General features: G+C 39.9%; 2 protein-coding genes across 9 annotated transcripts in view; one reads left to right on the top strand and one right to left on the bottom strand.

Moving 5' to 3' along the window:
• Positions 1-15,196, top strand: part of fancl (FA complementation group L) — a 45,031-nt gene extending 29,835 nt beyond the window's left edge. The window contains exons 8-14 of the mRNA XM_061789163.1: positions 5,200-5,350; positions 6,132-6,215; positions 9,107-9,152; positions 12,459-12,540; positions 13,198-13,314; positions 14,617-14,688; positions 15,059-15,196. Coding sequence (XP_061645147.1) covers positions 5,200-5,350; positions 6,132-6,215; positions 9,107-9,152; positions 12,459-12,540; positions 13,198-13,314; positions 14,617-14,688; positions 15,059-15,094 — 588 coding nt within the window. The 3' untranslated portion in view covers positions 15,095-15,196. The remainder of the gene's footprint in view (positions 1-5,199; positions 5,351-6,131; positions 6,216-9,106; positions 9,153-12,458; positions 12,541-13,197; positions 13,315-14,616; positions 14,689-15,058) is intronic.
• Positions 15,197-15,354: 158 nt separating this feature from the next.
• Positions 15,355-17,843, bottom strand: part of LOC133485457 (serine/threonine-protein kinase VRK1-like) — a 47,829-nt gene continuing 45,340 nt past the window's right edge. For 2 of the 8 annotated variants that reach the window (XM_061789155.1, XM_061789160.1), the window contains 3 exons: positions 16,884-17,090; positions 15,632-15,794; positions 15,355-15,490 (listed from right to left, as the gene is read on the bottom strand). In XM_061789155.1, coding sequence (XP_061645139.1) covers positions 15,402-15,490; positions 15,632-15,794; positions 16,884-17,090 — 459 coding nt within the window. In that variant the 3' untranslated portion in view covers positions 15,355-15,401. Of the gene's footprint in view, positions 15,491-15,524; positions 15,795-16,244; positions 16,509-16,652; positions 16,761-16,883; positions 17,091-17,843 lie in introns of those variants that run through there. The other 6 variants (XM_061789162.1, XM_061789159.1, XM_061789158.1 and 3 more) reach the window with 5 other exon arrangements.

Below are 17,843 nucleotides of genomic sequence, written 5' to 3'. Positions count from 1 at the left end.
CATTTGAAAGACTAATTATTGCTTGCTCTGTTGCAGGGCCAAGACGTGCAACTCAGGGCATAAATTAACAACTAAGGCGTGTCCCAATCCAACAGTGTATACAGACAGTATATCGCTTCAGTTTTTTTAATTGATGCAGAGGGCTCTGTATCAGTATACAAGTATACTGTAGTTTTAATTACTAACCTAACCTAAATGTTCAAACATAAACCGGTACTGGGTAAATGTGTATCATAGGAGTGGGACGGTACAGGTAACCAACGTGACCGTCCTTACCCCGGTACTTGTTTTTTTGCATAAAGAGAACAACTTATTTCTTTCTCAAAATGTTCTCTTTAGTTTGCGTGACTTCATTATGTTGTTTACTAAGTAATAATGACGCATTTCAAGTTAACCGTTATTCAAACACAACTTTTTCCGAATGGTAAACTGCCTTTTACTGTATTCTTTGCCTATTTTTTTGCTTGTGAATGTGAAAATACATTATTATGAAACATTAGGGCTGCAACTAACAAATATTTTAATTCCGTAATCTGTTGATTTTTATTTTTTTGGGAGGGGGTGAATAAATACATCTGATAAAATACAAAAACAGGACGTTATTTCAAATTGACAGTGCAGAAAATCCACAGACATATATATTAAGTTACTGGTTTGGTCCGTAACGTCAGAAAATATACAAAAATGTTGATCATTGTTTTCCAAAGTGGAAGCAGATGTTTGCAAATATCTTACTTTGATTAGAGATTACAGAAATCAGCGAATATTTACTATTGAGAGGCTGAAAATTCGAGGATTTGGACAATTTTAAGTTCAACAAGGTATCTAAATGATTAATCGATGATCAAAATAGTTGTTGATTAATTTGATAATGGATTTGTTGTCAATTAATTGATTAATTGTTGCATCGCTATAAAATATATATAACAAATTAAAACAAAAAATACTACTTGTGTAAGCGTGGGTCGATTAGTCATGCCTGCAACACACTCTACAGGCAAAATGACTTCATTCTTCACATGATCACTCGAAACATACCAAATATTTCGCTGAACAATGTGAGGCAAATCCATCCATCCATCCATTTTCTGAGCCGCTTCTCCTCACACGGGTCGCGGGCGTGCTGGAGCCTATCCCAGCTATCATCGGGCAGGAGGCGGGGTACACCCTGAAATGGTTGCCAGCCAATTAGAGTCTCCAGCCAATTTAGAGTCTCCAATTAATGCATGTTTTTGGGATGTGGGAGGAAACCGGAGTGCCCGGAGAAAACCCACGCAGGCACGGGGAGAACATGCAAACTCCACACAGGCGGGGCCGGGGATTGAACCCGGGTCCTCAGAACTGTGAGGCTGACGCTCTAACCAGTCGGCTGCCTGAGGCAAATCCATCCATCCATCCATCCATCCATTTTCAATACCACTTATCCTGGTTAGGGTCGCGAGGTGCTAGAGCCTATCACAGCTCACTTTGGGCGAAAGGCAGATAACACCCTGAACGGGTCACCAGTCAGTCACAGGGCACATATAGACACAGACAGCCATTCGCACTCACATTCACACCGTCACTGAGTGGGAACTGAACCCACGCTGCCCGCACCAAAGTCAGGCGAGTGTACCACTACACCATCAGTGACTGTGAGTCATAGCATTGAAGTGAACTCATTCATGTCAATACTTATGGACTGGACCTCGTTCACTAGACCTTACTCATCCTTTGGTCAAAACTACAAGACTACACAATCGTTGACATTTTACTAACATCTTTAAGGAAAGCAAACTAGATCAGCACCACATTCTCTTTTTTTTCCCCACTCTTTGTGGTTACCTCAAGTAGCGAGCTGTTTGTATCCCTAAGGGATGGCCACTTCATTAGGGATAGCGAGAAGGCCCACAGCCCCCACCTAATGCCTCTGTCGTTTTGCACACAAAACAGCTTGTATCCTGTATTTTAAAGGATTTTGCTCCTCGATAGTCAAAGAGGCAAACAAACATAGTGTATTACTGATGTACCAAAAATAAATGGATAACTCCGATATAATTTGAGGGAAGCCAGCAACCGCATAAAAGCCATGTTTTCTTCAATTTAACTCACTCCAAGTGCGTAGCCTGAGCTCAGAACTGAAAAACTGTGGTCCATAAGATCATATTGTACTGTGCAGCGGGTACCGAACGGGACTAACTGAGTACCATCTCATCCCTAGTGAATAGCATTTATAACGTTATAATTATTTGTTTAATTGTTGTGTTTGTCAGTATCATCATCATCATCATCATCATTATTATTATTATTATTATTATGTTGACATGCCTTTGAGCCAGACAAGCTGAAACTGACTTTTTTTTCACATTCACAAACAATTACAAAGAGAAAATGCAAATTACGCACTTGGGAATTAACAAAATATACTGTTTTTCCTCATGTCTTTGGTGGGAGCATTTGTAGAAATATGGTAATTATGATTTTCAGAAAACTTTACATACCACATAATCTTTTAAATGCATAAAGGCCTTTTCATGCCACACTTGCTCAATGTGACAGGACCAAGCATCACAGGACAAAGACCACAGCGTCCCAGTGGTGTGCCAAAATCTGACCTAGACGCCTACCAGGAAAAGTAAAGTTTTCCCGCTAGAGAAGTAGACCGCACCTCTGCAACTTCGGCAGGATTAATCTGTTTTGGTTTTTTTTTGCAAAAGAATGCCCTGGCGCTGCTCATTTTAAGGAGGAGGAGGAGACAAGCTGCGGATAAAACAGGAAATGGGTGCGACCCATCGTAATGGCTCGTCGGGACCTCTGAGAGTTAAGGCTTGTTCATTTCCCTAGTACAAGTAAGCAAAAAAAGAACACGGAAATCACTTAGCCAGGCCCCCTCTTCCATTGGCGGACCATCCTGATATCGCTCTCGAAATATAACTTGTTTCTATTCGAAGTCGCTCCGTAGAGCATCAGCTCCCCTTTATATTGTCGCCCGCACTGTGAAACGACAAAATACGGTCGCCTCTTCAGCACATACACAATGAATGGGAAAGTCATGTCAATTGCATTGCCAAGTGCGCTGTGAAAAGACCTCAAGAGTCCTTTAGGGGTTTTTGTTTTTTTTGGTCAGCTTTTTTATGACACATTATGAGATTTCTAACAGTAAAACGTTCAAAGTACATAACTCTTCCAACGGTTTTTTTTTTTTAATCTTTTAGATGTTCTTGTAACATGAACCTAATGAAGAATCAGTGAATCTACTTTCGGCACAGTTAAACTCATGTTTCTTAAGGGCAGTACAGTTCTGTTCAGTATGTATATATGGTGTATGTATGTATGTATATATATATATATATATATATATATATATATGTATATATATATGTGTATATATGTATGTGTATATATATGTGTATATATATATATATATATATATGTGTATATATATATATAGAGAGAGAGAGAGAGAGAGAGAGAGAGAGAGAGAGAGAGAGAGAGAGAGAGAGAGAGAGAGAGAGAGAGGAAATACTGCATCCCATGAGTGATGAGGCTACACCTTAACTATATGGAAAGTGAACGTCACGGTACACTCAGAAGCAACATTAGCGAGGCTAAATTAGCTAAGTAGCTTCTGAATGTGACTTAGCTGTCTAATAATTCTTTGTAATTGTTCATAAAATGCAGTACATTGAAGTGAAGTGCGTTTGCTGTGAATTGGTTACCGTGGTCTGACGGTAGACTAGCGATACGCGAGCTCGTCATAACGAGCCGTTTAAAGCAACAATTCAAAACATGGCTTATATTTACGTTGATTAAAAACCTGACTCCTTAGTATGAATATCAATAATTATGCTCACTTACATTCATGTACTTGTCCGTTCCGCTGTCTTGTAAGCAAGCTCTTCGCCTGTCAGCGGGGTTGGAGTCCCATAAACCTCACTTTCAAGTGAGCTCCCCAACTACACTTGGTTTCAAGGGCTATACACTGCTTCGTCGTAGCCCTCCCCTAGGAAATGGGATACCCCTTTGTTCTCGTGCAAGCGCAAAACCAAGGGCTAAGACGAAGTGGAAGGGCTAAAGGCTCGAATTGGGATTGACCCTAATTCCCCTCGGCTCATGAAAGCAACTCGCCTATGATGAGTACTGTATGTCAACAATGCCACTATGACCAAGCATACTGGTGTGGTAAGTTTGGATAAAATTTGTCCTGTACTTGGTGTTTTAGGCCACAAAAAAACTACAGAACAATAATTTTGTACTGTACAATAATAAGTATAATATAATTTTTTTTTAAAAATGGCTATATCTGACAACCCCCCGCACCTATTAGTCCGTTCTATCAAGGTTCCACTGTATTTGTAATCCTTCAGCCTTTCGGCTGCAGTGAATTGAGTCAGTAGAGTTTAATACAACCTGAGTGTCTGCTTTATAGATCTAAATTGAGGTTGTGCAGAGCTATTATCATGAAGAGAACTTTGAGAATTCAGAGAATAATAAGCGACAGCTCACATTAAGTCTTAAGTAAATTCCTGGTTTCATTTGTACTCCTCTCTTAGATACACGAGGAATTCAATTACCAGCGCTTCTCTTTCTTTTTTTTAATTTTATTTTGTAATCTTCCTGAACTGGGCTTAGCATGGTTATCCTAAGCGCCAACCATAATCATGCCACTGGCATTAATTGGGCTGTAATTGCCTAGGCTCTCAGCACCTGGACGATGCTTAATTGTGTGCACTGTGCTGGCACAATGACCTATAATTTTTTGGTTCATTTTTTTCGCTCTAATTTCTTTCCCACTCATACCATCTGTATTGCACACCCACACCACTATGTGCTTTCCTTTCATTTCCCTGTTTGTGTGTCTGCCTTAAGTTTCACTTTTTTAAAGCTATTCAGTAACAATGTACACATTTACCTGCATTAAGTTAAAAAAAATGAATTGGTTTGCCAACAAACTACTTTATAGGATTGTATTCACAGTACTACAAAAGAGAGAATCTTAAAATGATAGAATCATTTGCCAGATACAATAGCTGCAAGGACATTATTTTGCATTATTGCATTATTTTAGGTAATTCAGTTCTTGTGTCAATGTCCAAAATGCCTTGACTGTAATTGAAGTGATTCTGTTTTGTGTTATTCCAGTGAGCCTACAACAGTCCAATTATGCTGCACTGTATGCCTGCATTAACAGAACTTTCTGCTTCTTCTCTGATTTGGTAGTCTTCTTTGAATCAACTCCACAGCCAGTTCCTGCTAGTCATTGAGGCTCTGACTGAGTTCTGGGATGTTCTTGATGAGATTGACACAAAGACCTGGATCCTGGAGCCAGAAAAGCCAAGTCTTTCTGACACTATGAGACGAATAGTTATCGGTATGGTAATATACAATGTTTGACAAATACAGTATATGAGGCCAAGCTTTCAACCACTAAGACTAATATTTCTGTTTAGTAATGCAAGTAGATAACAATAATATGGCATAATAATATGCTTTAGTATTATTCATGTCCGAAAACTGTAAATGTGAAAATCCACAAATAATTATATTTTAACATTAAAATATCATTTTGTTTCGAAAGCTTCTACACACTGATGTAATAACATTTGTAGAATCTTGAAAAAAAAGGATTTCTGTAATTACATATGCTGTTATTTTAGGTCATCTGGCGTAAACTTCACATTGGATTGTGTTCTAATAAATGTTTTAAGTATCGTACAGTAGGGGTCCCCAATCACAGGGCCACGGGCTGGTACCAGGCCCCAGGCCATTTAGTAACAGGTTGGACAGGTAGACTGACCCCCAAAAATATATTTTTTGTTTTGATTTTTTTTCCCTAAGCGAAAGACGGGGCTTGAAAACCTATGTGCCTGCCAGAAGGTCCAACTTGCGGGCCTAGAGTTTGGAAAAATAAGATCACTGTCTTCTCTCGATAGGGTGTTTGCTACTTCTATTTCTTCCAAATACTGTAACTAACTTAAGCTTGGTAAGCTTATCAATAATTGCATTGTATCGCACTATCAATCTGCTGTCGGATGAGAAAAATGAAGCAAAAACAAAATACATTTCCTTAATGGCTCTACTGACACTCAAAATATAGTTAGGACTTGTTTAGTAATGCAGCATTACAATGTTTATTGGTTCTATATGTGCAGGAAACAATGTCTCCATTAAAGTGGAAGTGGATCCCCGACACCCGAAGATGTTACCAGAATGCTGCCTGCTGGGAGCTGAGCATGGTCAGTAGGAACCCATTCAGATGGCAACACTTTATGGTTATTTTAGGTTGCGTGTGCAAAACTGAAGAGTATTTGCATGCATTTCATGTTCACAGGGAAATGTGCAGGAGCTTAGTTATAGAATACCTTTAGATATTGGCCTTATTAACAAGAATAATGCCATTAACCTCTCAGAAATGATCACTAGTTGATGAATGACTTGATGTACACGTCAAAATGTAAAGTCCTTGGTGGCAGCCCCATGGAAAATCATGCACCCCTTTCCACATGGGTGAGGTCATCATTTTCAGAACTTTAAGGGGAGATATTGTTCAGCAAATCAATAATCAGTCCAGTTCACTTGTTCCGAACTTTAATATAAAGATATGGTTTTATCCAGAAACATAAATAACAATTAACAGATTGAAATACAGTATGAACATTAAATCAGACCATTTACTTACTTTTTAGCACAAGTGGTCTTTATATTGTAGTATCAAAGTTTGAAGAAGAAGAAAATATGTGCAAGCATTAAATTACTGTAGCCAGTAGTGATGGGATGATGATACTTCAAGGAGTGTATTGACTCTGCACAAACTGTGTCGGCACTGTATTGACACTGTGTTGGTCACTCAATAGCGACCCCTGCAGTAGTTCTAAAATCATTGCCGGTAAACCAAATGAAAATAAGATGGAAAAGCTTACATGCTGTAAACCCAACATCAGCCAATATTTAATCGCTAGTCCTTCACTAAATATATATAAATATAAATATATATAAATATCGGTGTGTCCCCGTCCCGTCCCCCCCAAAGTTTTTCCCTTGCCTCTTGGAAGCTGGTTTGCTCAACATTTCTTCACCATACGTCTGCCTGATCTTCTGTGTGTCATTGATGGTCTGTGTAAAGCGACTGTTCATGATACACTCTAGGGCAGCTTACGACATGTTAAAAAGGAATTCAATTGCTTCAATGGCTGTAGAAGTGTAGGGGGGATGGAGCAGACAGATCCAGAAAGTCGGAAGAGAGGGGGGTGTCATGTCCCCCATCATCTACGCCCCTGCACATGAATGTCTGTGCAACCTTATATCTATTATACATAGCCTTTTTCACAATGCCCAGCTAAGATGGCATTTTCACAGCTTTTCCCGGGCTTGCTATCCTACAGGTATGTGTAAAGGACGACGGATGCAGGATGAGGGATAGATGTTTACCTGTGAATTGGTCATCCTCCGTGGTAGTACCAGAGGCGGAGACCGCAGAGCTATGAAATTCTTTTGATAAATTAAATATCTAAGTAGTGCATACCTAACTTATGTTCTTTTCGTGATGTGTCCTTTTTTTTTTTAATTCACTGTCCTGATGCTATCACACTAATTACAGAGCTCATTCAGCTGTCCTCTACAGTACTCTGACAATACGGTCAGCTCCACACTGTGGTTGAAACGCTGCGAAAGGGCTCAAAGGAGGTGTATTTTGGGCAATGAATTCGGCAACTTGTTGAAGCAGTGTCTTTCTTAGACCTTCCCCCCTTTTAAAAGAATATATGGTAGTTCCATTCAATGTTCATTTTACCTGTGTAGTGAACAGAACTTAATAAATCGTGTTTGTCGTGCTAATCTCCTTAAAGAAAAGAAAAAGAGGAAAATAATTTCAAACTAACATTGTCTATCCCACGTAAGTTCTTCAGATCTGTCTTTGCTATAACGGGCTTCTCACTTTTCCTTTCCTCTCACAACTTGCCCTCCGTCACATACATACACTGCATTGTTTCTTTCTTGAAATACCCTTGTTATAAGTGAAGCAATGACAATAAAAACATGTTGTTACCTTCATTTATGAAATCTGTATTTGAATAAGAACAAGTAGATGTGGTTTGTCAAAATTGTATTAACTCATTAAGCTCTTCCAAACTATTTCCACGCAGTTAGACGTAAATAGACATTTATCTCCTCAGCTTTGTACTACTGGACACTCATGACTATAGACTTCAAAGCTTCTGGGGATTTCTATGAAATGCAATGCATAGAATCAGTGGTCTTGATCAAAATTCCGCAATTTATAGATCGCTTTTTATTTTCAGGGTCTGTTCGCAGGGCTGGCATCTCTTAACTTCCACACGTTTTCCAATATCTGAGGCGATTTTTTTTTAATTTTGTTCTGGAATTGTTTCTCACTGATGGCGGTGTGTCCCTGTAGCCATGTGCCCTGCCTAACACAATAAGATGCTTGCCATGGATAAACTCTGGTAATAAAAGCAAAATCTGGCTGTGCTCGCTATTATTCAGATTAGCTCAGTAAGACTTCATCGGGTGGGGAGGAAAAAGGAATATCACTACGTCAATTTCCTTACGTTTGGAGTTGATCTGGGGTGCTTGTGTTGATTATTGTCTTCCGTCATGTCAGCGCTCTTGCTTTCAGACTGGCACGATTTCATTCTCGTCGTCGCAACCTCGGAGACATCCGACGAGGTTTCTCTTTAATTCCCCATCAATTGTCAGCCATTGTGTCTGTAAATCCAGGGTCATGAAACGCCAAGCGTGTTGCCTAGCAATGCGACTCAAATGATATTAAACATACACACTTCGGCCACCCGAGACGCTAGGCAGGCGGCGTCCCTGAAATATGAGGTGTTGCACAGAAATATTGCTTTTTGCATGTAGGAATAAGAAATAGTGAAAGTGATGAGCACTACTCAGAGACAAGGCTCCCCTGTGGAACTCCATAAGCAATGCTGGCTCATATCCACATGCACTTACCTGTGCAGTAAAATAAGAGCATAATATGTGCAAAAGAGTAATAGCGTGCAATAATGTACGTGGGGAAAATATAAATCAATATAGAATTGGGAAAAAGTCTTGAGATGTGACTCTTAAGTAAAGTAATCAATTGTTAACCTTTTTTCTGTTGCAGTTGTGATTCCACTGAGGAATAAACTGAACGCCAACATGCATTTGTGGTAAGCGACGTCACACTCTGGGCTATGGTTAAGCCTGTCAATCTAATAGTTGTGTTTGTCAGCTTTTATTTGATCATTCTTCAAATGTATTTTCTCAAAACCGATCAGCCCCAGTGAAGGTGGTGAAATAATGTAAAATAATATATGTGTACATTGGTTAGCGTTTCTAACGCAAAATACACAAATCTTTCTGTAGGTATTGAATTTATTTGTAGAAACTATCAAACATTGTCTGGTAAAAGTTGCAACAAATCACTTAAAGAACCAATGAATTAGCATTGCTTTAGGCTTAACATCTACTGCTCTGCACCGATCAACAGAAAGTTATTACCTAACCCAGTGGTTCCTGAACTTTTTACACCAAGTACCACCTAAAAAAAAAAAAAATACTTGGCTCTCTAAGTACAACCTAATGACCCACATTAAAATACTGTAGCATGAGGCAGAGGTTTTATTCATAAAGGCATATTTAATATTGTAAGCTACTGCTATGCAAAATTCACACTGTGCTTAAATATAGGAAAATAAAAAACTATTTAAATAATGATTCAATTGAAATATATTGCACATGACACTTTAAAAAAAAATTAAATAAAGGTTTCAAGGTAAATAGTTCCTCAAAACTTTATGCAAATGTACAGAATCGTACTTAAAAACAATTGTAGTTAAATAAAACAGAACTGCACTGAACAAATGTAGTGTACTGGATAAAAAAAAAATAATTACCAATCACGTGATAAAAAACTATTGTTTTTTCCAAGGATAATAATGTTGCATTTTAGACCCAAAGAAGTAAAGTGTAACCTCGATTTACGAACAACCTGGTTTACGAACAATTCGGCTTCTGAACTACTTTTTTTTCTTTTTTAAATTACCTCCTTTCATGCACTATTTATGGTTCACAAACAGTCCTGGCATGGTTGCAGAAGACTCATTTGTGCTTTTTCTCGCGCTGTAAAAACATCATTGGCTCCGTGCATCACACATTGCAGGTATTTATTTATTTATTCATGCTTTATTCCTCAGTGTGGTTCCAAAGACAGTGAAAATGTCTAGCGATAATGTTTTTAGGAAACCTAAATGTATTGCTGTTGGGGGAAAAAAATAGAAAATGGCTAAACATGAGTGGTGTTCCCTTTGGTGACCTTGTTGCATTTAAGTCTTGGTGGATGCAGCTGCAGCGACAGTCTCCTCTCCGTGAAAAGAAGAGCATCTAGCTAGCGATGGCTAGCTCACAGGCTCTAGGAGGTGCTGGTCCCAGCCAGTGAGTGTTAAGTGCGCCGAGACTTGTGAAAGTCTTTCTAGGTTTCACCTTCAGCCATGCTACGAGAGCTTGTTGGTGATAGGGTTAGCAAGGCTTTGTGGTGTAATGTTACCCTGTAAATCCCGTTCCTTTTTTGGCATTTTAACACACCGTGTTTCACTCTACGGAACAGCCTAGTTGACGTTCACCATGGATTCCAAAAATGGCCGCCGCATCCCACAATGCAACAGGGTTCTCAGTCACCTACTGTACAGTACAATGTGTGTATAAAAAAGCTAGGACATTGCAGCGACTTGCTAGCGAGCACATGGGGGCTCTATTTTCGTGACTAGAACAAGACCAGCGCTGCATTTGGCGTAACTCTGCAAGGAGGTGGGTTAGACTGGGTGTTAGTAATTTTGTAGACGAGTGCAGCCGGCATATTTAAAAAAGGGGCTGTCTGCACCTCACAGGCGTAAACACAGCCGTCTTTATTTGCCACCAATCAAAGTGGTTTCTTTCATTCATTCCCTTTAAGCGAGGCGTAATGATACTCGCACATTAGCGATCCGTGTGTGATTGGAGCATTGTCGCTTGGCCTGTGCGGCAAAAGCCAACAGTACGCAGACCTCATAAATCTGTCTACCACCCATGTACGATCGTTAGTGCTTGAGCCCCTCCAAAGCTTTGTGCTGGCCAACGTGATAATTTGAAAAATAATAATGATTATAACTGGTCAACAACAAATTTGTCTAAGCTTTTTTAGCTGCTTGTACACCGATCAGATTCACCAAAATCGCATTAGATCCCCTGACCCAAAACTTAGACGTGGTATGAAAAGGCGTAACTTGAGACGGACTCTCTGACAGCAAGATCACATTCCGCCAAGCGCATCTGCAAGGGCACACCCTCACTGCACCGACACTGCCCAGCTTGGCGCAGATGGCTTTGCCAATGTGCATCGAGTCTTGTGCTTGCACGACAATCGAGATATATCACTTTTTACGCTGAAGCGCACCTGCACCATCTATAACAATAGTCACCAAACTGTCACATGCGCCGGGCGGATGTCAAAGGTCACACCCTCGTTTCATCGGTACGCCCAGCTTGAAACAGACCAGTCTGCCAAATTGGCAAACACGCCAGCGTGCTTTGCGCTTGCACAGAAATCGATGTGCCACCATTTGCACTCCGGCGCACGTTGTATCGTCTACGGAAATAGAGCCAATGGTGTTATTTCTTCATAATAATGTGTTTTCACTTCTTTCTATACTGTACTGTATTTATTTTTAACCACACATTGATTAAAAACAAGCTAAACATAACTTTGTTCTTTGGCTGGAACAGATTAATTGGATTTGCATTCATTACAATGGGAAACACTACCTCAGTTCACAAACGTTTTGGTTCACGAACGGCACGAATTATATTCATGAACCAAGGTTTCATTGTATTATTTGTAACCATAAGGTTATGCTTGTAAAATTTGTGGTTGGAGTAGATTAAGTGTATTATATAGCTACTGTACATGAGAGGGACAAAATATTAGGACCTCAGAATGATGTTGAGCAGGTTTACACTACTGCAAACAACTGATTAATTAAATTGTCGCTGCCGGTGACAATCAAAGTGGCAGGTGAGTGTATAGTCTGTGACAACATGAATCTGTAAGGGCGACGAAGAACATGTCTGAGAATTCTGCAGTACATACAGTATGTTGGCGAATGTTGACCAACTGAATGTGATGAACACTAACACAAATGTGATGTGGCGGGGAAACAATTTCTCCTCATTTGTAAGCGTTTTTTTAGATTAAAAAAAACAAAAACATTACATTTGCCTACTGTATGACAAGTGTCAAGTACTGTAGGTCTATCTAACACTCTTCAATTTAACACAGCAGCAGCACAAATGCTCGTTTTTTTTTCCCCTCCCCTGCCGTCACCCCATTTCTTTTTTTAAACCAACGGTGAAAGTCTCTTAATCATCCCCCAGTGTCTTTGCAGGCTCATTTGCATGTGGTTAATTAGTGTGTGAAGGAGCTGTCTGTGGTCTGCTGGCAGGAACCCGGACTCTGGTGTCTTGCAAAACCTCCAGGATGTTTTGGAGATCGAATTCCCGTCACCTGCCACCCACGAAAAATCTGTATGTCACACATTTGCCCCCCTTTACCATTTCAAACATGTCTGTTCCTATTGCGATTACCTCAAGGAGCTGTGTGTGTGCGCGCATGCGTGTGTGTCACATCTCAGCATGGATACTCCTGTTTGTGTGTCTGCTTGAGCTTCAAATCTTAAGGGGGCGGATATCCACGATTGTCTCTTATTGTGTCTGTCGCCATTTCATATTTTGTTTTTTCCGAAGAGGTGGCAAATTCTTCTCTAATTGGGTTGTTTCCAGATAGTACTATTAAAAACAACAAAGATGGCACAATTCCGCACGCAATCATTGCAATCACTTTAATCACGCAAAACCGTTTCTCCTTTTTTGTGGTGGCTCTTCTCTCGTTCTGTTGCTGCAATTGACTTTAAAAAAACACGCTGTGTATCCACTACAACAATTAACACTTCAACTTCTTTAGCATTCAGAAAGGAGTAAAAAGAAAAGGGAAAAAAAGTTGAGTTGACCGGATGTCGATGATTTTTTTAATCTGCCCCCCTCTATTATACAACAATGCCTACAAGAGCCCTGTCTATTCTGTATCTGTTTTTTGTTGTTGTTGTTGTTGTTGTTTTTTGGGGAACCGGACAAAAGAATACTCCGTTATATATTATGTTAATAACATTTCAAAATCGCGCACAGATTTTCAATGTTGAGTGTGGAATCTGCTACTCCTATCGCCTTGAAGCTGCTATCCCTGACCAGGTGTGCAACGATCATCGCTGTGGGCAGCCCTTCCATCAAGTCTGCCTGTATGAGGTATGAAGGGACACACACACACACAGTATGCACACTGTATTGTTGATACATCTTCATCTTTCTGGGAAGTATTTCAAGGTGAATTTCCCCCTTTTGTTTGTATTTGCTAGGGCCCGACTGATTAATCGGCCGATATTAGCCTTTTTGATATTGGCTAATTATTACATTACAACATTTAAGGAACTAATAGGGGCTCAGGTGTCAATGTGCAATTTAAAGCCACAGTGTCAAAACTGAACTCTAGGGTGCACCATAGCTTCGATATTAAACACAATATTTAGTAGTCAATAATTTTAGGGATTATGAATAATTACATTACACAAACATTGGATTAAAAAGTGGCAGAACATTAATAAGAGCATAAATCATAAAGATATATTTATCAGTATATGTCGTTTTTAACTTCGGCTATGTGTATGCGCACAATTGAAATTTAGAGGGGTAAAATTGCACACCAAATATGTGTGTACATATACAGTGGGGCAAAAAAGTATTTAGTCAGCTACCAATTGTGCAAGTTCTCCCACTTAAAAAGATGACAGAGGCCTGTAATTTTAATCATAGGTATGCCTCACCTATGAGAGAAAAAATCCAGAAAATCAGTCTTATTTTTAAAGAATTTATTAGCAAATTATGGTGGAAAATAAGTATTTGGTCACCTACAAACAAACAAGATTTCTGGCTCTCACAGACCTGTAACTTCTTCTTTAAGATGCTCCTGTCGTTACCTGTATTAATGGCGGCTGTTTGAACTCGTTATCAGTATAAAAGGCACCCGTCCACAGTCACACTCCACTATGGCCAAGATCAAAGAGCTGTCAAAGGACACCAGAAACCAAGCAGTAGACCTGCAGTAGGTAAGCAGCTTGGTGTGAAGAAATCAACTGTGGGAGCAATTATTAGAAAATGGAAGAAGACCACTGATAATCTCCCTCGAGCTTCGGATGTCGCGCCGCTCCAGTGAAGGGGCGGGGCAAGGAGAGCCAGTGTACTTTGCATGGACGCCTGCTTCTGCCAAAATAAAATGTTTACATTTATACTTGAATGTGATATCTTTGAATAAATTAGAAGTTTCCAACGTGTATTATTTCCACCGCTTTGCAGCTGTGATTCAAGTTCAGAAAGTGTTTGGAACTTTGTGCTTTCTGGCTTCATAAATTAGGCGAGACTTTCATGTGCAACTTTACATAGTATTACTTGAATGTCCCTTTTTACATAAAACAAATGTTATCACTTGACACGTCTATTTCAAGGTGATGATTTGATTAAGTAGTCTTTTCTCTTTTGTCTTGTCTCCTCCAGTGGCTGCGTGTGCTGCCTGGCACCAGGCAGAGCTTTAACACGGTTTTTGGAGAGTGTCCTTACTGCAGCAAGGTATTCCCGCACATTGCCTTGTGACAGACAGTAGCCTTCATAAAGGCCTTTGGTCTATAGTCAATAGATATTCAGCGTGCTTAATTAGTGGAGCGCGGTACATCGCATAGCCTTCTCTTTGCTGGAAGGGTATGACAGCAGAAAAAAGGCGCCGCATTCATAGTGGAGCTACTCGTTCAATCGTCATAAAGGAGTGAGTAAAGTATGTGCCAGTGAATCAGTCAAAAATGAACTTATTTGTGCGCACGCCTTGCGGTGTAGTTGATAGCGCAGGTAGTCAGAAATGTGAGTGCACTTTATTGCATTGTTGTAAAGTATGCTTCAAAAAGCATTTGACTATTTAATAAACAGAGCTCTCCCTCTATTTCAGCCCATTACTGTGAAAATGACAGCTCAGAAGTCTTGAAGTGGCTTTCCATGCCACATCAACTAAAGGAAACGGTTTAAAACTAATACAACCAAAGAAAGCAAATCACTTTGAAAATTCCTGCTGGGGAGAGGGAAAAAAAAGTTGAAAAATGGGAAGGCCAAGAGAAGGGCGGTCCCCATGAAGACGGCGCAGTAAATCTTGTGTGTGGGGGAGCAGCTTGCTCTCCTGTCTGCTGAGGCACACTCCCGTCAAGAAGTCACCACCCCACTGTGCTCCTCTTCCATACTGGTCATCTTTGGGAGTCAAGCACCCACAGACAGCAAACAAAAGTCTTCGGATGACTTCATGATTGACACTGATGGTGGTGATTGTATTGTTGGATCCTCTTGTGAAATTTATTGTATGTTAAAGGGGGGACTTTAAGGGTTTGCTCTGTTGGAACAAAGTCTTCAATGAAACATTCAAATAAAGAGAAAAATGACTTTTATTCATACTTGTTTTTTTTATTATTTTGAAATTCTAGCAGCCCAAAATGTACAGGGTTGTCTCATTCTTACAACTTTTTAGGCCGACCTCTCTTTCCTTTCGGGGGGCCTCTCAAGTATCGCGCATCAATGGGTTTGCTTTTGGCTTCCTCCTCTTCCTCCTCCTCATCATCATCGCAGCTGTCATCTTCCTTGTAAGTCCTCACAGCTGTAGCCCTCGGCCTCAGTGATCTTTGGACCCGGTCGCTCTTCTACAAATGAAAATAAAAAGAAACGATGACAGTTTATTATGATTGAGCAAAGATATAGTTCTGATTAGTGATGGGATGAAGATACCTCAAGGAGTGTATTGACACACTACATAAACTGTCGGCACTGTGTTGGTCACTCGACAGTGACCCCTGCAGTAGTTCTAAAATCATTGCAGGTAAATAAAATAAAAATAAGATTGAAAAGCTTACATGCTGCAAACCCATCATCAGTCTGAAATATTTAATCTCATCAGTGTATAATTTAATTCACTCAATTTGTTTGCTGAGTGTTTTTTGAGAAGAGTTTAAAATTTGCTTAACCTTGTTTGTGTAAATGATAAAACGACTTGGTATGTAAAATATAGCAAATTTGTCTATAATAAAATTCAATTAACATTTTTAACGTGTGGAATTTTGTTAAGTGTTATGAAATAAAAGACTAAAAATGGATTCATTTATGCATTTTTATTGAGGAACAAAGGTTTTTGTAGTGTCTTTGCTCCAAGGCAATTTCTCCTCTTAGACACCAGTTCCCCTGCCTTAGAAAAAACTCTTTCACAGGGTACAGATGAAGATGGTGAGCATAAAAATTTAAGTGCGAGTTGATACGTTTCAGGAGCTCCCTGAATCCCTCATTTTCAACAATGGTGAGTGGTTGACAGTCTTTGATGATCATGTTGACCACAGCCTCATCCACTGCTTGCTTGTAAGGAACTGCAAGCCAAAAGGAAATATTTTGTTAAAAGCTTATTAAAAGGACTGTAATTTTTACAAAAAAATTACCGAGTCACACAAAGCCTTTGTGTGTAATAACCTATTTCTGAAAATTACATTTTTTTTGTGAGAATTTCAACATACCTAGGGTACTCACACGAGTATCTGCCAATTCTTCATTGCCATGCCGAGCATTGATGAAGTGCTCTTATTGATGTAAGATAGCTTTGTGGAGCAGAGCCGACGCTTCACCTACAATAAAATAAAAAGTTAATTTATCTGAAAACAATTCAAACCTCTTACCAGAAAAGAGTACAAACATATTTAATTTAAAAAATTAACAGTAAACAATTCCCAAAGGAGAAAAAGATTTACCTTATTTGGTGTCAAAAGATCAAAATTATTCCAGACTGGGGAAAACTTCTTGGAACGATCCATGAAGTCAGTGGAACAAGGTGAGGGAAAGCGAAACTCCAAAATCCAACAGCAACAGCAAAACTCCATCCAACAAATCCGCAACGTCGACACAGTTTGTTTCCTCATAAACACAATTTGGCGCAGCACATCCAAACGACACACTTCCTGTATTGGTCACATGATTATTTTTTCTTAAAGCGATACACGCACTAATACGGGTTTTGCTCTTGTGGACTCAGCAATGCAGCCCTATGGGGGGCACAAGCCAGTGCAAACTGTAGGCCGGTCCCAAGCCCGGATAAATGCATAGGGTTACGTCAGGAAGGGCATCCGGCTTAAAACTTTGCCAAACAAATATGAGCGTTCATCCAAAGAATTCCATACCGGATCGGTCGTGGCCCGGGTTAATAACGTCCGCCACCAGCGGCGTCAACCTCCAGGGTGCTGTTGGAAATTCATCTACTATGGGTCGAAGAAGAAGTGGAAAGCGGGTTCTTCGGCAGAAAGAGAAGAGGAAAGCACAGAGCCTAGAACTGAATGTGGGGACTTTGAATGTTGGGACGAGAACAGGAAAATCTCAGGAGTTGGTTGACATGATGATTAGGAGAAAGGTTGATATATTGTGTGTCCAGGAGACCAGCTGGAAGGCAGTAAGGCTAGAAGTTTAGGGGGAGGGTTTAAATTATTTTACCATGGTGTAGATGGGAAGAGAAATGGAGTCGGGGTTATTTTAAAAGAAGAGTTGGCTAAGAATGTGTTGGAGGTGAAAAGAGTATCAGATTGAGTGATGAGGCTGAAACTTGAAATTGAGGGTGTTATGTATATAGTGACTAGTGGCTATGCCCCACAGGTAGGATGTGACCGAGAGGTGAACGAGAAATTCTGGAAGGGGTAGACGAAGTAGTTCTGAGCATCCCA

Source organism: Phyllopteryx taeniolatus, chromosome 11, assembly GCF_024500385.1.
Source record: "Phyllopteryx taeniolatus isolate TA_2022b chromosome 11, UOR_Ptae_1.2, whole genome shotgun sequence".
NCBI lineage: Eukaryota > Metazoa > Chordata > Actinopteri > Syngnathiformes > Syngnathidae > Phyllopteryx > Phyllopteryx taeniolatus.
The sequence above is the reverse complement of the archived record's forward strand: the minus strand, read 5'-3'. Positions and strand labels throughout refer to the sequence as shown.